The sequence below is a fragment of the Macrotis lagotis genome, chromosome X (assembly GCF_037893015.1).
Source record: "Macrotis lagotis isolate mMagLag1 chromosome X, bilby.v1.9.chrom.fasta, whole genome shotgun sequence".
NCBI classification, from domain to species: Eukaryota; Metazoa; Chordata; class Mammalia; order Peramelemorphia; family Peramelidae; genus Macrotis; species Macrotis lagotis.
In genome coordinates, this window is record NC_133666.1 from 344478411 (window position 1) to 344503145 (window position 24735).

At 33.8% G+C, this 24735-nt stretch overlaps 1 protein-coding gene across 3 annotated transcripts in view; it reads right to left on the reverse strand.

The window, feature by feature from the left end:
- Window positions 1-24735, reverse strand: part of SEMA5A (semaphorin 5A) — a 712145-nt gene that overhangs the window by 199819 nt on the left and 487591 nt on the right. For all 3 annotated transcript variants that reach the window (XM_074208091.1, XM_074208090.1, XM_074208089.1), the window contains one exon: window positions 20853-21060. In XM_074208091.1, the coding sequence (XP_074064192.1) occupies window positions 20853-21060 (208 nt within the window). The remainder of the gene's footprint in view (window positions 1-20852; window positions 21061-24735) is intronic.

A 24735-nucleotide genomic window follows, 5' to 3' on the forward strand; every position in this document is an offset into this window, starting at 1 on the left:
TATTTACCTATGGGCTGAAAAGATATTATATGAAACTCTTAAGTAACTGGAGCTCATCCAGATGAGGATAACAAAGTGGAGGGGAGAGGGATGGAGCTGCATGCTACATAAGGAGGACTTGAAAGAGTATGATTAGATTGAAAATAGTAAGAATGTGCTATTGTGCAAGAGAAGATAACTAGTGAGTAGAACTTGAATCAGTGGATGGCGAGAGGTTACAGGACAGCAGGTTTAGTCTTGACAGAAGGAAGAATGTCCATCCTAAAAATGAGGCTGTCCAAAAATGAACGATTAAGCAAATAAGTACTGTGGAATAATGGAAGGAATTTTGAATATAAGGTCAGAAAGTAAAGATTTGAGATGCAGCTCTGGACTGTTGATAACAAATAAACCTTCTCTGAATTTCAGTTTCCTCATATTTAAAATCAAAACATTAATATATACTATCTAATAAGGTTGTTGGTAAGGAAATGTTAGTAACCTAAAAGTACTAAATAAATATAAATAAATATAGTATTACAGACATTAATAATAATAGTAAATGCAAAAAAAATTGAAGAGTGATAGACTTAAATTCAAAAGACCTGCGTCCACTATTAGCCCTAATATCCACATCTGTATAATAATAATCAGGCATATCATCTTCTTGATGATTTTTTGAGGATGTTTTAAGACCCTGTATTTAAGGTTCTTAGTATAATATGTTAGCCAAGTGTACTTTTTCAGGTAAGAGACCCCAGTCTTTATGGCTTCTCATTACTGTTCCAGCATTGACTGAGCCCTGTAATTTCTCAAAGGATTTGTTAAGACTAGCAGTCAACTAATTGAAGAAATTATCCCAACATTTGTCAAGCCAGATGATTTTGTTCTATGTCCTCTAAATGTGCAGACTGGGGGGAAGACCATGTGGTGTGTGGATATGGAGTCATGGAAGCAAAGGTAAGCAGACTTGATATAAGTGGATAAGGGGAGGAGCAGACTAGGAATTTGGGGAACTTCAGCCTCCCGGTGCCAAGGCATAAATAAGTATATAATAAGCATAAATAAGTATAAATCTCCAAGTCTCTTCAGCATTCCTTTTGTTTCTCTGAATAAAGAATCTGCAAAGCAACAAGGAGGAAAGGAGAAAAACCTACAGAGCTCCTGCCTTACTGGAAGCATTTGTATGAGACTAAAAAATCTCCTGGACTTGCAAATGGAAACGAGACTAGAATTTGTTTGAAACATTCTGTTCCCCTTGATTAGTTAAGGATTTTTACTATAGACATTTTGACAGGATTGTCCTCATTTACATTTGGAGAAATTGGCATGATTGACTTGACTCGCTGACAGTGAATTGTCCAAATTCATAAAGTTTTTGATGTCAGATTTGAATTCAAAAGATGAGTCTTCCTGATTCCAGACCTAGCATTCCAACCAACATGCCACCTAGCTGCCCTTCAATTTATCTACAATTTTCAGGCTTACTGTGTTATTCCCATTCACCCACCATGTGGTCCACGCAAAATATTCTTTCAGTTCCTCATACATATCATTCTATTCCTTTTCTTTCTAAGATTGTTTATTATGCTTGGGACTACTTCTCACCTCATCAAACTAGAATTCTTAGTTCAACTGTTCCACGAGAAGCCTTTTCTGATCTCCCCTGCCCTATTACTCTCAAATTACGTGTATTTACTTTGTGTATAATGTATGTATTTATGTTTACCCATTCTCAGATGTCTTTATGCTGTTTCCCTTGCTAAAATGAGTGAGGCCAGGGACTTGTTTTTTATCTTTGAATTCTTAATGTCTAAGACAATGCCTGGCAAAGGAGTAATTTCCTTCATGCTGGTTAATGGATACTTGAACTAACCAGAGTCCATTAGGCCTGCTCTCAAGAATATGTTCTTTAATGACAACCAAGGTACTAATATCCCAGAAACAGAGACAGCTCAAATAAAAAAAGTAGAAAAGCATTAATCATAGCAAACTCAATGGAACAACCTTGAGTTTTCAAACACTAGAATGTAAAAAATCCAAAACTAGAGAAAACTTGGATAGAATACAATAAAACCAAACAGCACAGAAGGTCAGGATAAAACTATCGCCCAACTTAGATCCAGAACAATCCTTGGTGCAATCATATTCAGTGATATGAACACATTTTACCAAGGAGTAGGCCATTCAAGCTGCCTATAATTCAAAACATCTCTAATAGAAATCAAACACTGTTAAGTTACAATGCCTCCTGGGAAAGGAAATAGCTTTGCAGTGACATTAAGGGATTGAGTACTACCAAATAAGCTCCTTCCTAAAAGAATATTTCTGAGATAGTGGTTTGCATTATATTGCCATTAGACAAATCAACAGGAAAAATAAATGCATTTCTTCTGGACTACTGGCTGAGAATGCTTTTGGCAAAAGCACTTAAGCATTAAGATAACTAATGAAGGCAGATCTAAATACTGCTGTTCCATCAGACTTTTTAAATGAGAAGACTGAATGAGACAATCATAAACATATGTGTTCTTCATCTATACTGTAAATGTACTATCTGCCATATGTGAAGGTAATGGATTTGTACATTCACCTGTACTCTCACGTTCTCATCCTGAAGAACAAAGATAAATACTAGCATTTTTATAGTATTTAATATTTGCAAATTATTTTACAAATACAATTTAATTTTATCTTCACAATAATGTTAAGAGGAAAATATTGTTATTGTTATTGTTATTATTTTATAGATGAGAAAGTTGAGGAATAATAGAGGTTGAAAGACTTGGCCAAAGTTAGAAATTTTTGAAGGTCAGAAGTGAACTAAGACCTTTCTGACTCCAAGACTCTGGCTCAATCTACTATGTCACATAGCTGCAATGAATCCTCAGACCTCATATGGGACCTTCTTCTTTCCCTGTCTCAAACAATAATCATATCATATTTTGTATTATGATTATCTATTTAGTATCATAAAAATATGTGATTGTACCATACATTCAAACTAGAATTTGAGCTCCCTGATGGTAGGGGTTATGTCTAATATAAATTTTATATATCTCCCAAGTCTCTACAAGGCATAAGTGTTTTACAAAAATTTTGTGAATTAATGAATGAGCTAGCTATTCAGAATTTGGGCAGAATTCAAAACATTAATTTGCTCATAGAGATCTAAACCTATGATTTTTGTCTCCTTAGCAACTTTCTTTATTTAACTATATACTTTCTGGCAGAGAGAACACTGAATTTGGCATCTGATGATATTACTTTGATTACTGGTCTCCCACTTATTACCTGTATGACCTTGGGCAAGACATTTAAACATCTCTGACTTAAACAACTAATATGAAAAATGACTGTTGTTGTTCATTTGTTCTAGTTGTATCCAACTCTTTGTGACTCCATTTGGAAATTCTTGGCAAAGATACTGGAGTGGTTTGCCATTTCCTTTTGATAGATTCAACTAAATTATTTCTAAATCTCTTTTAGTTCTGAAATTCAATGTTCAAAGAAGAAAGAAAGAAAAAAATTATCAAGAACCACCTTTCCTCAATACATTTCTCCTGAAAGACTAAGCTTTCTGAAGGAAAAAAAAAGTTCCATTTTTGTCTTTCCATCCCCAGTTCCTAGAATAGCTTTTGGTACATAGTATATACTTAACAACATATAATATTAGATTATGATATAATGAGTTTAAAGGACAGAGTACTGGACTTGAGGTCAGAAAGACCTGGGTTCAAATTCTGCCCTTATACTTACTAGTTAGTTGTGTGACCCTAAGCAACTCAGTTAATTTCTATATTCCTCAAACAACCCCAATCAGACTTACTTACTTTGTTGTAGACAGCTTGAGACAAGATATTTGTTGGCATAGGCAATTCCCCAAAAAAGATATTTTCCAAGCTGGAACAACAATAATAAAACTCACAACTTCTTTTGTTATTCTATAAAAATACAAGACAAAGTAGGAAAACCCCCAAAAATAAGGAAAGCAAAGTTAGTCAGCAGCACAGGGCTATCAGAGTTGGGGAAAGCTTATTAGAGATAAGATTTGAATTAGAATTTGAAGAAAGTGGTAATTTAAGCAAACCTTTATCTAGAGTAAGAGAGGGAGAAAATCCTCCAAATAAGGCATAAAAGTAGAAATACATTAAAATTCTGGGAAAAGAAATATCATTTGAATCCATGTTGTGAAAAGTAGTTACTGTGAGATGTGAATTCACATTTCTGGTCCCCTAGTTTGGAAAACAAGAGGATTGGGTCAGATAAGATCCAAGGGTCTTCCATTATGTGACAGGAAAAAGACCAGATTAGCTCACAAGATTTTAAACTTTAAGCAAGAAAAGACCCACAGAAGTATTTATATCCAATGTCTCGCATTTTACAGATGAGAGAACCATGGACCAGAGAGAAGTAACTTTACACAAGTCAGTCTCTCAATTAATCTTTATTAAGCATCTACTATGTCAGGTACTGAACTAATACCCAATAAATATGATGAATAAGAGAAAAGAATTGACATAATAGATTAAGGCAAGTTTGTGGAAAGCCTTGAAATTGAAGGCCTGGATAATTCAAATTGGCAAAGAAGAGCTGTTGTAGACTTTTGAGGAGAGGAATAACATATGCCAAATGGCTCTTGAGGAGGATTACCTATCTAGGATAAATCAAATGGCTTCTTTGAAAGAAAGACCAAAAGAACAGTTAGCAGATTCATTTTGAATCTAAAAAGCAGTGCCTTTATTTCAAAAGTGTTTTAGCAAAGATACTGAGGAAGTAAATAATTTAGACAAGATCATCAGCCACATAAACACATAAAAGACTATGAAAAAAAAAACACGTGCTTCAAATCATAGCACTTATCATGCTAAAGGTATTAACACTGTAGATGACGTGTGGTCTGATGAAGCAATGAAATAACATTTTAATTAGTGTCTATCTTTTAAATGTGTACTTATTGGAAAACTACTCATATTTAATTAGCATTTTAATATGACTGATTTTAAAAGACTAGGATCATTTTATAATTTTTATATAATTGCTTTTGAGTTTGAATTTTAAATACTTGATAACATTGCCATAATCACCTAAGATAATTTTTAGTTATTACCAAAAACTTTATTCTACTGTTTATAATATACCTCTGGGATTGATATTTCAAATCTAAACAAGTTGGACACACATTTCAAATGAATTTCTCATTTAAACACAGGAGAGAGAGAGAGAGAGAGAGAGAGAGAGAGAGAGAGAGAGAGAGAGAGAGAGAGAGGAAGGGAAGAAGAAAATCAGCAAATATAGGAACCTTTTAAATAACAAAATGAGATATCTTACAATCCAATAATTACAATCAGACTTAAGATAGTTTCTTTGGTCTGTGACTTAATGCAAATAGCAATATAAGACTCCATTCTAAATAAACACAAAGCTTAGCTGTTTATATTGGCATTCTCTTTGGGATTCAATCATCTAAGTCATAATCATGGTCATCTTGTGGTAAAATTTTCTCCAGAATAAACATGTAAGACTTTTGGGGGGAAAATGGTTATAGGTTCCCTTAAGTATAGGGTTTCCTGAGGACATTTGGTTCTCTAGATAGCAAGGTCTATATTGTTGATCATAAAGCAGTCATCCAGACCAGGAGCTCTATTCCACATATAACCAAGAACCACAGGGAGTTTCCATTTGCATGTTGTGACAGTTCCAATCTTGTTCAGGAGTCACAGAGGTGGCATAATATGCCAGGAAAGACAGATGGTCAAGCCACAGGATGGACTTACTAACACTGTGACCTAAAAAAAAAGTTATATCTGTGTGTGTGTGAAAATGCTTGATGGTCAAATTCATTGAAGTAAAAGTCATTGTTTACTGGAATTTCTTTAAATTACACAAGAGAAGGAAGAACCAATCATTTATATCTCCTATTTCTTTTTTTTCTCCCAATGGCAATGTTTAATGTGTGTGTTTTGAGGGAGGAGGACAAAGGACAGTCAGAGAGAAAATCAGTTAAAGGATTTGGGCAGCAGCAATTCACATCTGGAAAGTTGCTATTCAAACCAACTTTTTGTTTTCTTGGATGATATTTCTTATTGCATTAGTATAGGAAATGAAATGAGCAAAATCTATCTAGTCATGAAGATCCAAGAAGATCAACAATGATTCTACAGATTAGAATCCTATAGGGTTATCCCTGGGGGGTCATTCAGAAACTAAGTGGTTTCTTCTGGATTGCCCAGATTGAAATATTTCAGAGGCCAAAATTAAACCTAGTGTGGTCAGCTCTGAATTCATTATGCTACATCATGATGCTACTCAAACATACATGTATATGTAAATAAAATTAATCCATTTATTGAGTGATTATTAATAAACATAAAAAAGTAAAAGAAGAGGGGCACTGTGAGTGGAATAAAGGATTGGGTGCTGTACTGCCCTTGAAATTTAACTTTATTAAGTCACAGAATGGGACAAGGTTTTAATCTCCCTTAAAAGAGGATGTTCCTACATTGAGGAAATCAAAAATATTTCTCATAATAAACAATAAGAATGGTTTTTGTTTTACACATGTGTATACGTGTATGTATGTATACATACACACATACACACACATCCCTTTTAAACAACTGAATATCTGACAAAACAATGAGTTTGTATGAAATGACCCTGAGGGAAGATCTTTGATATTTCACCCTTACATAGTTTTAGCTTTCTGTCAATGTAAGACACAGTTAGGAAATTAATAAAGTGGCAAGAATGCAGTAAAACTTTTGAGAAAGAATCCCTTAGTAGAGAAAGAGAGAACAGTGCCTGTCTCCCTAACGGCTAACTATGGCTAGACCTTGAGAAATTCAATGGATCTGGAAGGATTCTGGATTTCCCATTGACATTCTAGCAACTGGATGAAATTTAGGTGGCAGATTTCATATGGAGTCCAGAAAAAGTAGCCACACTGCACCAAAGAGGAACTTTCTGAGCACTTCACAAAAGAAACAAATAGATTTCTAACAAAAATAGTAATGATTGACTTATTTAGCACTGTGTTCTCTGTGGACTCAGTAATGTAACAGTGGAAAAACATGTAACAGACTTTTGAGGGAATATTTTAATCCAAATGTTCATACTATACAATCTAAGAAAAGGTCCCGTTATATTTCTGGAAAAACAGATAAGCAGATAGATACGTAGATACACACAAGGATAGGTACACAGAAAAATAGAAGAGTAAACAAATGAATAAAAGGTTAAACAAACAAATGGCAAAATAAATCCATAAATATATCGATGAAAAAGATAAATAAATTAATGAGAAGATGGATAAATAAATAAACAAGCAGATTTGGCAAGAATGAAGCAGAAGCATTTACACATTTGGCCTTCTTCCACCTGTGAAGAGAAGGAATGGGAAAAGAGTGGAAAGATCATAGAACACCCAACTTCTGGCCCTAGTTCATCTTCTTCTAAGTGAAACCCTGGAACTGATATCTGACTTTTTAGGGTCTAAACATCCTAACCTATAAAATTAGAGAGTGAATCAGATGAATTTGAAGGTCTCTTCCAAGATTTCCTTTCACTATTTAAAATGATCAGACCTGTTATTTTAATACAAACCATATGATTGTTGTTCTATATGATATGACTAGAGGTCATTTATTTACTGGTTATTGATGATTCACTAGCATAAATTGAATGAAAACTTCATGCAGGAAGGCAGAATTCATAGAAAGGTGACCCAATTAGAATCAGTGAACCCTTAGAGGATTTTTGTATCTAATGTACAATGGAGGCAGGTATAATACTGGGTATTTAATCACATTTGTCTCAATTTTCTCATCTGTAAAATAAGGATAATGATAGCAAATATCTTCCAGGATTTTATATGAATAAAAAATAATGTTTGTAAAATACTTTTAAAGTCTTAAAATGTTATGTAAATACTGGTTATTATCATCAGTGTTATTATCATTACTATATTGCCATGCTTTTTTTGTCAATATGTAAATGATGTTCCAAAGATAGAAGATAGAACTATCTTTTTCAATACTTCATGGAGGCTATGTGGTACATAGGAAAGAACAATAGGCTAGGGAATCTGGCCTAGAATTCTAATTCCAATACTTGCAACTTATCCAAAAGTAAGATGGACTCTTTAGAAAGTCTTGGTTCACTGGAGGTCAAGATAAAAACTCTGGTTAATGCAGTGACCACTAACCTAGATCAGAATACAAAGTGAGAAAGTTTTCCCACTTCTTTTGGTCCAAGAGTGAGAAACAAGACCTACATTTTCAAAAACAGCCCATGTGCAAATTTGTTTTCTAGTTTAGAAAACATAGTTTATATTTACTGTTTAAAGCGAAGGTATTATTTTTTCTTTTTTCATTTTATTGGAAGGGAGACTTGAAAATGATGCAGGGAAAAAAAAAAGCATTATGAAGAATTTGATTCAGAGGAAAATACATATAGTCAGGGTACCCACAGAACTACAAAGTTAAATATATTAATTCAAAAAAAACCAAAACATTAAGCTTTAATAACTTTCCATAGTTTCATGTATAATCTTTTTTCTTTTTATTCTTTGTAGATAGAAAGGCTAATCTTTATTGATTAATAATTTGAGAAGTTTTAAAAATAAAATGAATAAATGACAACTAATCTGTTTTTCAGGGTCTTCTTATTAGAATAGAGAACCTCTGATATCCCTTTCAATCTAGAAATTCTATGAAAATTGTATATTCCTTAGCAAGTCATCTAAATTTCTCTGGGACTCAGTTTCTTCAATTGTTAAATAAGATGCTGGAGTGCATTATTTCTAAGATAACTTTAACTTTAGAATTATGTGGTTATTTACATTATTGTGTGGTTATTTACATCATTTTCTTTGTACTAGGAAAAGGGTAAGCACCATAATGGGTAGAAATCTGTCCTTGGAGACAAAAAAGACTTGGGTTCAGATGTTATGCAAACACTTGAATCTATCAGTCCCATATGCAACCAAGACTGTAAATTGCAATGTGCAGTGGTAGAGGCCATGTCTTTATCTCAAAGTTCTCTATATTAATGAATTCAGAGGTTCAATCCCTATTCCCTTAACCTAATCTTGACCTACACAACAGGTCCACATAAACTTGTGCTTTAAATGACTTATGAAGATAACCTTGAAAGAATAAATTATGACATTTAGTGAAAAAGAATACTGTACATTTCACATGTAAAACTAGATTATATTTAATGTTCCTCTCAGGACATTTCCCAAATATTCTTAACCCCCTGAGAAAAACTTTGTCCAAATTTATTAGTCAGATATTAGGCAAGGGGGTATGTATAAATAGGATATTATATAGGAAAGGAAGACCTACACATTATTTTAAAAAATTTAAGATTCTTAGAGAATCTTAAAAAAAATCTCCTCAGTATGCAATTAATTACAAAAGACTACAGAGTGAAAAGCAGTGAATTTGTAGTCATAAGACCTGAGTTTTAATTCTGATTTTGCCACTTACATCTTTGTGAATTTGTACATGTCACTTAAACCATTCTGGATCTCAATGTCTTCATCTGTAAATTAAAAATTAGGATTAGATGATCTCTAAAGGCCATTACCTCTAAAAGTGTATGATTCTATGGCATCTGTTTGGGGAAGGGTGTATGCATTGAATAAAGTAAAACTACAAATGATAATAGAAATGGTATTAAGTATTTAGATATGGAAAATGACATTTTGGGAAGAGGTCAATAGATTATCTTCCTAATTACTGCTTCTTTAGGTTAGAGATCACAATTGTCCCTTTGGACAATAGTATTTGGACAACACAAGTCTTTAGGGATGTCATGCAGGCCAGTGGAACAGCTGACTCTATAAATATGAAATCTTTCAAGTTTTACTCCATGTATTCATTTTATCCCCCCCAAGAAGTGGAAAATATCTTTGGTGAATATATAATCAGGAAGGTGCTGACCTGTTAACTCTGTCTTTCAGAAAGTGGTGCCCTCTCAAGCAGGAAATGCCCAAGCTAACCTAATCTCCATACTAATTACCTTAACTAGGTACTAATTCCACTGACTAAATGAAATCATTAGAGACTAACAGTGTTAAGGATGACCAGCTAAGAATTTCTCATGCAAATGGAGATGCATTAATTTTTGTAGGAGGGTTATGTTTCCTTTCAAGCTGTCTAAATTAAATTTCATTCACTGGCACCTTCACAGGGATATTCACAGGGATAAATAAACTATGTCACTATGGTTTTCTTGGAGTGGGAAGAGAATATCACATATGTAGTCATATTATAAGTTTTTTTGGTTTGTTTTTTTTGCAAGGCAATGGGGTTAAGTGGCTTGCCCAAGGCCACACAGCTAGGTAATTATTAAGTGTCTGAGGCCGGATTTGAACCCAGGTACTCCTGACTCCAGGGCTGGTGTTTTATCCACTGCACCACCTAGCTGCCCCTGTAGTCACATTATAGACAGGAAATATGAATTCAAGTCCTCTGACACTTGAGCCAATGACTTTCTCACTTTACTTTCAAGTATATGTACTACAAAGTTATACTTAAGACACTAGTTTCTTAAATTTGGTTTTATCACTAACTCCATGGAAGCAGTCACTTAACCTCCATAAATTCTGATGTATGTATCTGTCAAAAGGGATTAATACTATCTTTTCTACTTTAAGACTAAGGAAGGGAAACATATGAAATAATTAGCCTGTTTGGAAAAGTAAAAAAAAAAATACTACATAGAAAATTATTAGTATTTACCATTAAGGTAAACAAAGTTAACCATCAATTATTGAATCATTCATTTTATTCATGCCCAATATATCATCTATCCTGCATAGCCTCAATCCACAAAACCACTTAAGCTTCATTATTGAAACTCTTCCCAATACCACATACCCTCAAATGATCCTAATTCCTGGGCAGGACTGTACAAGTTTTTAACTGAGAATTCAAACACAGAAATTTGGAACTCTACCATTTCTTCTTAAGGGGGGGGGGGGTGAGGAAGAAAGACAGAATTTTTACAGACAGAAGAAAATGAGCCAAATTGTGGTATCTCACTTTCCTCCTTCATGCAATAAAGCTCCATTTCTGATTTTTCATTTTCCCTGTGTAGTCTGCTATGCCAGTTCATAAATACAATGAGGTTGAGCAACTATATCTTTGGAATATTAACTGTATTGATTGATCAAAGGGAGGCAGTCAGGGAAACATCCACAAAAGGGTCAAGTTAACTTTCTTAAGTCTCACAGCCACAAACTATGTACAATATCAGCTATCTTTCAAGTCTCTATCATTCTCAAATAAGGGAAAGAGTACAAGTGTAGTCATCATCATTTCCAGAATACCTTTAAGGTCAAATAAGCACTGAATAAAATACCATATTTCTCCATGTATAAGACATATCCTTTTTTGAAAAATTTGGAGTCTAAAAACTGGGAGTGACATATACAGTAGTTGTTTTTTTTAAAGTTTTTAGTTTTTTCAAGGCAATGGGGTTAAGTGGCTTACCCAAGGTCACACAGCTAGTTAAATTATTGTCTGAGGCTGTATTTGAACTCTGGTACTCCTGACTGTAGGGACACCTAGCTGCTCCAGTAGAATATTTTTTACTTGCATTTCCTGCTTTTTCCACATTTACTGTCTTTGTGCTCATTATTTTGCATTTGTTACCAGTTTATTAGGTTATATTTTACCATGTTCTACCCAGAAATGGCTCAGAAAACATTTTTTTTCCAGTTCTAAACTTAAGTTCAAAGAGATCTAGTTTGCAAAAGTGAATGGAAAGCATAATGCTGAACATCAGTGTGGTCCTCCTCCAACTGAGCAAACAATCCTAGACTGGCTACAGGTAGAAGAAACCCTATTGAAAATGACACAGCGAAAGAAGGCCATGAGAGAAGAGTCAGCCAAATGGCCTGAGTTAGAGAGTGAATTGAAGAAAGGGCTTGAAGAGTGAAGGGCCATTGGGATTCCTGTATCCACCAAGATGATTCAGCAGGAGACCAGAAGAATTGCTGATGAAAAAGAAGTGACTGATTTCAAAGAAAGATAGAATTGTTCATCACGTTCATTGAAACAGAATGGGCTAAGCATGTGTCCATACACCAGACTTGTCCAAAAGATTCCTGAAAGCTACAAGCAGAAGGTTCTGAATTTCATGATGAATACAACATTATGTAATAAATTTTTTTCAAATTCCAGGCCCCCAAATTTAGGTACATCTTATATATGGGGAAATATAGTACTTGTTGACATTAATTGAACAATCTTGAAAAAACAAAACAATATTTGCAAGGAAGGTTTATGAAGTTGGTATAATCAAATGGCCATAGAGTCAGATGATCTATTATCTAATCCTTACTTTAATATGTAGTTATAGGACCTTGGACAAGACAATTATTTTCCACTGGGTATACATTTCAATATCTGAAAAAATGAATAGAGTGGAATTAGATGATCTAAAGAGTCTCTTCTCACTCTGAACCGTATGTAATATTTCATTCTTGCAGTATCTTACATGGATTTACATCTTGAGAATTTGGGGAGTCAAAAAACTTTAAGTAATGTATTCAGCAATTAAACTCTCCAAAAATTTATGAGTGATTAAATGGACCCATATGATCCTTGTTCATAGCTCAATGTCATCATGAATTTAAGTGGTTAAAAGAGTTATTTAAGGATTTAACCTTGTCTCTGGGATGTTTTATATTTTTTATCAGTGATTTGAATAAATGTACAAATAATTTATTATGTTTTCAGATGACACAAACCTGTAAGAACTAGTTAATACATCAGATGATAGAATGCCATATTTAAAAAAAAGATAACAATATACTAAAATGATAGAACAAATATAATAGGATAAAATTTAAAAGAATTAAAATTAAAAGACCTATACTTGGATTCAGAATCACTTTCAGTTACACACATAATTGGAGGTATGTATAGATAGAAATTTCTTTGAATTAATGAAAAATCATTTAATGTGAATATATTATGTGCTAAATATTGTGCTACACTATGTGTAAAAGAGGTGGGGATTTAAGTGAAATGGAAGTTCAATACTATAAGTCAACAATGTGATATGGCTTCTATGATCTTGGTTCAAGAGGCTTGAAGTCCAGATCACAAAGGGTGATGATCTTACTATAAAAGTGCAGAGGATACAGTACTGTGTCTAGAATCAGGAAATAATTCAATTTAAATCTGCCCTTAGGCATTTACTATCTGTGTAATCCAGTTTCCTTATCTGTAAAATAAGAATAAGCACCTACCTCCCAAGGTTGTGGAGAGGTTAAAATGAGATTATGTAAAATACATCTTTGTAAATTCTAAATATAAATAGATAAGTATTTATGTATATATGTATACATCTATATACATATTTTGCTAGCTATTATTATCTTTACTCTTGTTACTTTCCTTTAGTCACTATACTTCCAGAGTACAGGGTTCAGTTCCAGTTACTGTATTTTAATAAAGACTACTTTGAAGAAATGTTAAGACATAAACATTTAAAATAGTAAATGACTGGTCTAATTATAATACCACAGTAGGAGTGGATAAAGGACCTAGGAATGATTATCTGGAGTAGAAGCAATTTAAGGAAGTAGGGGAGGCATCATGAAGAAGAGGTATTAGAGGGGCAGCTAGGTGGTATAGCAGAAATAGCACTGGACCTGGAGTCAGGAGGACCTGAATTCAAATCTGATCTCAGATGCCTACTAAGTACATAATTGCGTGACTGTGGGAAAGTCGCTTAACCTCATTGCCTTAAATAAATAAAATTTTAAAAAAATTAAGAGGCATTAGATATTTTTCTTGGTCACAGAGTTAAGACAAAGGATAATGTATAGAAATTAAAATTAAGCAAATTTAGTTCTATATAAAAATCTAATAAATGAATGAATTTTTCCCAGATAGTCTTTTCTTCTCATTCAATATTTTCAAGCAAAAGAAGGCTGATAATCTTTTGGGATGGTCTCTGACATTCTTTCCAACTCTGAGATTCTAGGATTCCATCAACAATACTAAGATTCATTTCTTTCTCCAAAGTCAGCACTTTATTGGGCGACATTAACTAGCTCAACATTCATGCAAGTGGATTTCAATTATTCTAAGATGCATTCTGCATTTTTTGCCTCCCTCTCTCCCTCCTATTACCTTGTAAGCATTCATGGGATTATGATAATTATTACAATGGACAGTGGTTAATTATAAAATGTTTATTAAGCATTTTTAAATTTCTGAAAATTTATTCCCTAACACTTATATGTTTAATCATGAGCTTTTATTGAAAATAAAATAAAACCAATTAAAAGACGCATCCTTTTCTTTGTTTTGAAATGATATAATATATGTGATAGCAAATACTATGCAAGCAGTAAAGTGCTACATAAATGTTATACATTATTATTCTTATTATTTTTTACAATTATTAAAATACTAAATTACTAAGATATTTGGGTCAATATCATATTCAAATCTTATTCTTTTTCAACTGAATTTTCAAGCAAAATACTTAAATGAAATTTAAATGCAAGCAATAGGTGAAATAGATATGGAATATCTGCTTATTATTAGTTATAAAATAAACATAATGAGGGCTAGAGAAGTTTAAGCTTTCAGTTAAACAAGGAGAGCCATCAAGCAAGCCCTTAAGACATTATAAAACTATAATATTAACTCAGAATAGACATAGAGGAAAATTAAGACTCTAGTTTGCCTGAGTCATAAAGAAACATTGTATATAGGCTGGTACTTTTTTACAACTTACAATATTAGGCATGTGAACTGAGTAGATTAAAGTCAAATAGACAGCATGTGTGAGAGGCAGACCTTCAATCCCGAATTTCTGATTCTGAGTCCATTTCTCTACTTACCATATCATGCTATCTCTCCAAGAAGGAGAAAAGCACATGGACTAAAATCAAGACAATATCCTAATGAGAAGTGGAGTTTCCAGATGTCATGATTAATTCTATACTGTTCAAATCATTTCACTGCTCTTTACCTCATTTGTTTCATCTTTAAAATGAGAATAATAGCTCCTGTCCTGAATGTTTCATAGGTTTATTAGGAACCAGATAAACAGTTATGAAGCTTCTATGTCTTTGAAAAAAATTACATAATCCATGTTCAAAAGGTACACACATAAGTAAGTCATCAAAATGCACCAGACCTTTAGAACATGGCTTTGATGATTTTGAAGCAGAAAATGAAAACAGAACTAATCTCCACTTGGACAAGGGGCATGTATATTTATTCTACTTATTTGAAGTCAGAGCCAAAAGTTCTAATGTTCTAAAATTTTGAGCAACCTTCATAGACTATTGACAAATGGGCATGTTGAAGAATTTAATTTACTGAAGTTTTTTTGAACAGTGTCTACAAGCAACATCCTACAAATGTAGCCTCCTCTTAATTCTAATTTGGATTAGGGGGATAAAGAAGAATTTTGTTTATAGAATTTTGTTTGAAAAATAAGTTAGATTCTACTAATTTTTGAATTAACAGAAACAGCACAAAATCTCTATTATTGAAAAAAGTTTTTCTAAGCAAATAAAAAGTAAGATTTGAAATGAGTTATCTTTGCTACTTCTGGAAATAATCTTTTTTTAAAAATACAGTACAAAAATCTATTTAGATAATTGATGTACCAATCAATCTTCTCAAGGTCTCTATCTACTAGACCAAAATATTCTGGAGAAACTAATTCTAGGTGCTGTATTTGAAAGTAGTATAAAGCGGTATATTTCTTTGAAATTAAAACTGTATTTCAAAAAAAATATTCCATCATCCAAGCATTTTATTATTCAGAAAAAGTAGCCTACTCCCCAGTCAACCTAAATTACAGGTAGAAAACATTTCACAGTAGAAAGAGACCTTAGAGAGTATTTATTCTAGTTTTTCCTTATATAGAATAAAGTAACTGAGGCCTTAGGAGTTTGGTTATGTGCTAGAACCAGAACTAGAATTCCAATGCCCTGTTACCTACACCTGTGTTCTCTCTGCCATATCTCAACAGTATCTCCTGTGATTTTATTTTATTTCTACAAGGCAATAGATAAAAATAAAAAAGAAAACACCTCAAGACCAGATCTGGGTCAACTTTCTTTCCACTTTTATTTACCCAAATGCAATATTTAAAAATAAAAGCTAAATGACTAAATTTTAACAGAAGAGAACTGGAGGTAGCATAACTTCCTCCCTGGCAGTGGAAGGGAAGGATAAGGGGCAGCTTGAGTCTTAACAATCTCCTAGAAATTATTGGATCTCATTGCTTTCCTTTTGTTTTGGACAGAAAAGCAAGTGACAGAAGAGACAGTTCTGAATTTCATGTCATATTTATTCTCCTCCTAAACAGCCAGATCCAAACAAACAAGTAACTATTCTTCTTAAATGAAAAAAAAAAGAAGAGTCAGAGAATTCTATGAGATGTTTACTTCTGCCTGTCCTCCATCACTATGTGTTTTGTGCATAGACTCAAAATACAGTTGTCATAAATGGAGAATCAGGCTTTCATTTCTTACTTTTAAATATAGTAGAGTTAAACTATTGTAACCCTGCTTCAATAAAACTGTAGAAAAAGTTAAAGGTTGGATTTTTTAGTGTATGACAGTCCTCAATCTCCAGTTCTGCCCACTAGAAAACATCCTACTCAGAGAACAGAACTGCATTTTGACTCTAAGTGGCTTCTGTTCTAGACAAAGGGTCCATTTTTCATTCTTTCCTGAGTTATGCCCCAAGGAGCTCCTCAAATATGGAGCTCCCCATTGACTCCAAAGTTAGCTCCGGGCTCTGACCAGTTCTTCAGAATTTGACTGGGAAAGGAAGCCTTCCCAGAGGGATAGGTAAAGGACTGGAAGGAGATGTACAACAGCCTCACCGTGCACCATGCTCAGAGTCAAGACTGGGAGTTATTCTTTAAGAGGCCTCACTGACTCACTATATATCACCAAATCTTGAGTTTTCAATTAATCATCAAAAGAGCAGTTCAAATTTCTGCCTTAATGAGCTCTTCTACAGAAGGTAAATTAGATAATGCTTTCAAACAATTAACCATTAAACTCCATGGATGGCTTAGAAATAATTATCATACAAACATAATTTAATTTTATTATCAATATTATTAACACAATTATTAACATTATGCTGAATCAAAGGCTGAGAGTGAATAAACTGGGAAACTATTTAGTGTTAATCACTATCTTCTTTCAGCTTCAGGAGAAGATCAATTATTCATAAATTCCTTGAAGGACATTTTGTGATGGTAAAATGCACTAAACTTTTATCTATCCATAAAATTCTTTCCAATGAGCTCCAGTAGGAAGAGTATTAAACAGGAGTTTCTCTGTTTCACCAGAAATTTATCATGTGACCATGGATGAGTTATTTAATTTTGTAAAGTTCTTTTTCCTTCAGTAAAATGGGGACAGCAACATTATACTGCTCACTTTACAAGGTTGAGAGAAAATGCTTTGTCAGTCTCAAATAAACTATATAATATCCTAGAACTGGAGCAAAGAAGGACCTCACCTCATTTCAAAGATAAATAAACTGAAATCAGTGAAGATTAAATGATTTTCCCAAGGTCACACCCCTTCTATCCATGGAGAGATTTGATCCCAAGCTATTATTATTATTATTATTATTATTATTTAGGTTTTTGCAAGGCAAATGGGGTTAAGCTGCTTGCCCAAGGCCACACAGCTAGGTAATTATTAAGTGTCTGAGACTGGATTTGAAGCCAGGTACTCCTGACTCCAGAGCTGGTGCTTTATCCACTGCACCACCTAGCCACCCTGCTATTATTATTCTTTCACAGCTCATGGCTAGCAATAACTGCCATGGGAAAATTTAAAATACTAAATAAACTCAACAGTAGCCATTTCGTTAACATTATACTTTACTAAATACAATGGCCTTTTCTTAGTCCTTACCTTTTGAGGAGGCTGTAGCATTTGCCATTTCTGGGTCCCCTTTCCTCCTGGATACCCTCTCTTTGTTCTGTGATAGTGTTTTGTGATAGTGCTCTGTCTTGGTTTTCATTTTTTTATCTGTTGCTTTGGTGAATCATCATAATTCATGTCATATCAACTAAATGACCTGTATTCCAAGTCTCACTTTTTTATTTCTCTCCTTCTATCCTCTCTTGGTGAACTCATCAAATCCAATGAGACCATTGACCATCTCTATGAAAATGCCCCTCAGATCTCTATGTCCAAACTTATTGTCTCTCCCAAGTCTCACACACACACACACACACACACACACACACACACACATACACAAACTATACATATATATACATATGCATGTATGTATATTATGTATATGCCAAATACATTTAAACTCATTATAGATAGATAGATACATAGATACATAGATACATAGATAGATATAGATATTTAACCTCATTGTTTTTAGTTTGTTTGCTTTTGACAACTGAGGTTAAGTGACTTGCCCAGGGTCAAACAGCTAGTAAGTGTCTGAGGACAGGTTTGAACTCAGGTCTAATGCTCTAGCCACTGTGGCCCCACTAGTTCCCTTTTCACCTCATTGTGTCCATAAACAAACTCATTATTTCTTTCCTAAATTGAGACTTCTTTCCATCTTCTTTATTTCTAACAAGTTTTATCCATTCTTCCATTCAATCATGTTCATAATCTTAGATGTCTTTAACTCTACTCTCCATTACCATGCCTCTCATATCTCATCCTGTCTAGGCTTATCAATTTTATCCCCACAATGCCTTTCACACTTGGATACCATCTCTTATATGAACCATTACAATAATCTCTTAATTGATCTTTGGCTTCATTTTCAAACCCCCGTATATTTTCCCTTAACCAGTCTTGCTATTACTTGAATGTGATTGTCCATCTCCTATCTCTGAGCCTTGATACTGACAGGCCTCCAAGCCTGAAATGTAATTCCTCCCCTTCTCTCCTCAGTCTCTCATGATTCCCAGTTTCAATCAAAGCCTTGCTCTTTCATCTTCTTGAGGTCTTTCTTTATTTGTGCTCCATGCAAGGCCCATCCATTTCCAATATACAACCAGAGATTTAGAATTGGAAATGGCCCTATGAGTAATCTAATCCAACTCCCTCATTTTACAGATGAGATCATTATGATTTATAGAGGCTAATGTGGAAAAATACTGAACTTGGGAGCAGAAAGATCTGGGTACAAATCCTGCCTCTTCTAGTTTCTACCATAAAGAGAAAAGATATGGATACAGCTCTCTGCAAAATGAGGGTTATATAACACATATAGAGGAATTATATAACACATATAGAAAATATTAACTGTACTATCAAACTTACATGCTTGTGATGAGGCTAAAATGAGCTGCATTACAGAAAGTGCTTTATAAACTTTAAAATACAATGTGATAGAAATATCACAAAAATACTTAAATATTACTGTTTTCTACTGGTATAATTCTGAGAAGAAAATTATATTTTGGAGATGTTTTGTCTCTATTTTTTTAGGAGTCATGCTATGAGTGACAGTAAGATATTCAAAATTCTCTGTCCCAAGTAGATTTCTGTCCTGTCAAATGTGTGTAAATGAGAACCTCAGAGCACTTCCAGATTTTACTCGAGTCACAGATTTGGGTCTCAACATTAATTGGGTCTTAAAAATGATCCTTTAACAGATTTAGACTCTTATCAATGGTCAGAATTTATATAAACTTGACTGTAATGAAAATTGCTATGTATATGTAATGTCATATACATGCACATTTCTTATTTTCAAAGCATCTTTAGAAGAATAGACATTTGAAGCAAGAAGGAAATACATAGTCTGTCTAAATTAAATTTGTTATTACAAGAATAAGAATGTGAGAGCCAAAAGGTTAACTCATTTGTCCAAGGTGATACAGGCAGCAAGTAGCAGAGCTCAAGTTTGAAATTAGATCCTTTGTCTATAAATTTGGTGCCTCATATGTAACATCTCATTTCCTTCCCAGAAAAACATTCTGAGTTATTCAGGAATAAAAAAAAATTTAAAAACCAAACAAAAGAATGAGTAAGAGAAGGAACATGTCAACTTACTGAACCTTTGTTCTTTATTCTTCCATTAATTTGTCTAATTACATAATGGTATAAGTGGTGATCAATAACTTTGATTGACAAAGGGACCCCTTTTCTAAATAGAAACTGACATCTTATTTGTTGTAAATTCATGGATTTACAGATGAAGGAGACCTTTGAGCTTATCCTGCTCAAACTCTTCATGGTACAGATGGAAAAATGAGATCAAGAAAGGTGAAGTGAGTTGACCAGAGCCATACAAGAGTAAGTGGCAGAGACAGAATCTGAAGTACAGGTTTTTGACTCTTAAAGCCTGTCTTCTTTATTGAGAGTCATTTTCTATATATTTTTGCAGAAAGAATGTGAAGCAAAGTTATTTCCCCTTTAGTTGATAATCTCTAAAGAAGTCATGAGTTTCTTGTGCAAATACCCATGCTCACCAATCCGAATCTTTCAAAAGGAAAATACAGTATCACCAAACTGAAGGCTTGTAGTACCAAATGTCAGTATTGGTAATGAATGATGTAAATGCATGAATTTTTTGTTTGTAATACTGATAATTACCTATGGATTAATTAATTTGGCTATCTCAACCATAATGTATCATCCAAAGTGCTTTGTGGATTCTTCTAATTACAGTAAATTGGTTTAGCGTTTAAAAAAAATCTCTAGAGATTCATCTAGGATGCAGGGCTCACACAGCTTTTGAGGTCCTTAAGTTATTAAGGAGCAGTTAATTTGAAATCCTACAAAGATTATTGTCTCTCCCTCAGGGCAGATTCTTCTTTTATTGGGAACAGCAGCTCCAGAATGAACATCCATGTGATTTCCCTACCTGCGAGAGCTATAAAAAGGGCATCTCTTCAGGGGGATCTTGGCCACGTGCTCCTGAAGACCTACAAACAGAACACTTTGACTGTGCAGAATCTGTAGACTCCTGATGGGCTCCCTCTGCCTCTCCGGGAACAGCTCAATCTCCTCAAGCAAACAGCTGCTGGAAGTCAGGTTCATTGGGGCCAGGACCTTCTTAATTGTGCCATAATCTGCAAAGACAAAGGGGGGGGGGGGTAGAAGTTCCCAAGGTGAGTCACAGAGGCGTTGATATGCTTCCTCACATCTGTTGACTGGCTCCCCTGCCTTCTTCAGGTCTTAATTCAAAGGTTAACTTTTTCTAAGTGATCTGACTCAGTCTCCCCAGCTCCTGGTGCCTTTCCCACTAATTTGTTAACATTTCCTGTGCATTTCATGGATCCATTAGCAGTCTAATGAAACATTGGGAAACCCTTCTCAGAAGAATGTTCTTAAATTACATAAAATAAAATATAGACTTATAGAGGAAAACATTTATAATAAGCAAATATGCATACATATGTATATGTATAACACAGAGGGTATATATATAAAGCATATATATGTTAGCTGCATTTTACTATGTATATATATTTTTTCTTTTATTTTAAATTTTTTTTCCAATCTGTATATTTTTTTCCAATATGTATATATTTAACATTTTTTAAGTTCATATACTCCAGGATAAGAACATATGTTTAAAGACAGTGTTGACTTAGACTGTTTACATCTTTATATCCCAAGTTATTGAGTTAAGTTATGGTGTCTCCCCCCTGCAACTAAAGCTTTTTTGGCAGTGGGTACTATGTTGCTGATGCTGTTATTGTTGTTTTCTCTTTCCTTGTAGCTCCAGCTTTTATCACAGTAACTGAGTCATTGTGAGTTCTTAAGAAAGGCTTGATGATTGATTATTGACTGAATAAATCAAAGGTAGTCCATATTTTCAAAGAGGTTTTAGTCTTAATCTTTTTATATGTGGGGTATCACTTGGAAGGCTTCATAGGATGGACAGCATTAGTCTAATCTTTGAAGTATGGATAGGAACTAAATGGAGAGGGAGGAGGAATTAATTCTAAGCACAGAGGCAGGAAAAGGCAGATAGGTGTTACAGTGGTTAGAGACCTAGCCCTGGAGGCAGGATGATCTGAGTTCAAACCCAGCCTCAGGTGCTTATAGCTAAGTTTGTCTCAATGTCTTCAACTGTAAAAGAAGCTGGAGAAGGAAATGCAGCCCTAGTAACATTGCCATGAAAACCCCAAATAGGGTCAAGTTGACTTGGGCATGTCTGAAAGAGCTAAACAACAACAACAAAGGTGGTACCACCATAGAATATTTTGCAAATAATCTAGTTTCATTATAATTCAGGGGTTGACAAATTAAACTTTGGGGTACTTTTGTGGTTTTGACTAGGAATGGCTTTTAAATGAAGTTTTGTTCCATTTTAAAGCTCAAACTGTACAAAATATGGGACAAAACTTGTATTTTGCCTACCTTCAGACTGGATCATCAGAGTATACTCTGTTATTAGATAAATCTGGAGAGCCAAAGATTATATAGAAAATTGTTGTCAAGTCAACAAATATGAAGTTGGCACACAGTAAGCACTCATAAATGCTTATTGATTGATTTTTCAGTAAGCAAAAGGGAATCATTAAAGATGCTTGAGCTTAAATTACCTGAACAGATCTCCATAAGGAAGATTAGTGTCTTTGTGATGTGAAGGATGAATTCAGTGTTCTAAGAAGGTAGTCATGAAAAGCAGTATTATAAAGTATTATAAAGGTATAGTAGAAAGTGAATGGAAACAAAAGATGCTGTCTACCTATTATCAAGACTGAGTAATTTTAAAATTTCATTTCTATATCATTTCGAGCAGTGCATGGTGTTTCACAGCAATCAGCTCATTTGAACTGTCTAGTCACCACAAGAGGTAAGTATAAATGGCATTATTATACCCATTTCGCAGTTGAGTAAACTGAGACTTAGAGGTTAAATGTGGTCACACAAGTAATAAATGCTATCTATGTCTGCCGGACTCCAAGTTCAGAATTCTTAACTACTGTGTCTTACTAACCCTAAACTAATGATATATAAAGATGAATGAGAAGGAAGGTATAAAAGTAATAACACAGTTTCAACCATCAGATAGATGTCACAGATTCAGATAGAATAAAATATTTGTACCCAGATGAGGGGAATCTGAAATTACCATAAAATGGTGAAAGTTGTTTTCACATACAAATTTCTACTAGTCTTTTTTTCACAAAGCAGGGAACAGGTGGTAAATCTCTAACTTAAAAGATAAATAAGTTCTGCTTTATTTTGTTCAAACTCAGTAAATAATTTTATCAATTTAGAGAACTTAGGAGGGAGAGCAAGGGAACAAATAACTGGAGACAACATATGGAAGAAGTTAAATTAATGCTTAGCTAACTATAATTATTTAGCAACTACCTATTCCATTTCATTCTCCCATCCCATCTGGAAATGAAACTTTGCTAGAACTGTGCATAATATGAACTACTGAGCATAAAAGGAGTATTAATACAATTACTAATAGACATGTTTTGAATTAGCTACTGATGAACTTGTATTTCTCTTTCCTATTTCTCTTTCCTACTAAGTCACTCACTGTACAGTTATAGAAATGGATGCACATTTCTTTAGAATTTTTCAAAAAAAATTCTTACAATTTTTCAAAGGAAATGACTTCTAAATTAATTTTTAAAACTTTTTAAGAAAAGGCACTACCACCCTTTTGAGATGCACAATAGATAACAAAATAAAGGACAATGTGTCAGAAAGAATTCTCTATTCTTAAAAGAAAGAGTTCCTGTTCATCTGTAGAATTGAAGGTTTAGAGGCTAGGGATGAATTTGATCTCTGGAAATCAAGAACTCTGGAGGGGGGAGGGGAAGCTAACATATGATCACAGTAACATACAATGGAGATGGATGCAGAAAGTGAATAATACAACTCCATCAGACTGAACTGTGCTAGATAGCACAGATTTGGTTATATTCAGTAAAAAAAGTGATCTTTTAAATTCATATAAAAAAAGATGGAGGGTAACTATTTCTATATCAGAAGAAGTTTTTGATGGGAGTGTTATTCTTTTTCTCTTTCATCAATATTATAAAACTGCTCTATATCATGAAATTCACAATAGTAAAGTTTATTTCAGAATTTAAAACCATATATTTTATAATGATAAAGACCATGAAGAATAGAAGAGAAATTCCATCTAACATTGGGGAAACCAAGCTTATATGGTTTAAAAACAATAGAGGTAGAAGAGCATATCAGAGTATGATGATCTATTGCTAAGAGAAGATGAAGAAAAGGCAGTGTGTAATATTAATTTTGTTTGTTTTCTCTGCCAAAGAAAATGATCTTTGCACTAGCTAAAAAGCAGGTGAAACAAAAAACAAATGGGTTGGTGAGACAGTACCTAGCAGTCCTGGACAATGTAAAGTCTTCTAATATATATAACATGTGTACTCAGGTTCTACAATAATAAAGTTTGGAAAACCAGTGCCTTTCATACCTAGATCATTAGAGCTAGCTGCTTTTGAAACTGAATGAACAATTGAAAATAACTTGTTTTGGGGCAACTAGGTGGCACAGTGGATAGAACATAGGCCTTGGAGTCAGGAGGACCTGAGTTGAAATCTGACCTCAGACACTTAATAATTACCTAGCTGTGTGGCCTCAGGCAAGCCTTAACCCCATTCCCTTACAAAAACTTAAAAAAAAAAAGTTGTTTTTAATAGTTTGAATGGAATGTTATAGAGATTAGTACTTAGACTATGTTAATACTTTCTTATCAGTGCCTTATATAAAGACATAAAGACATATATATCAAATTT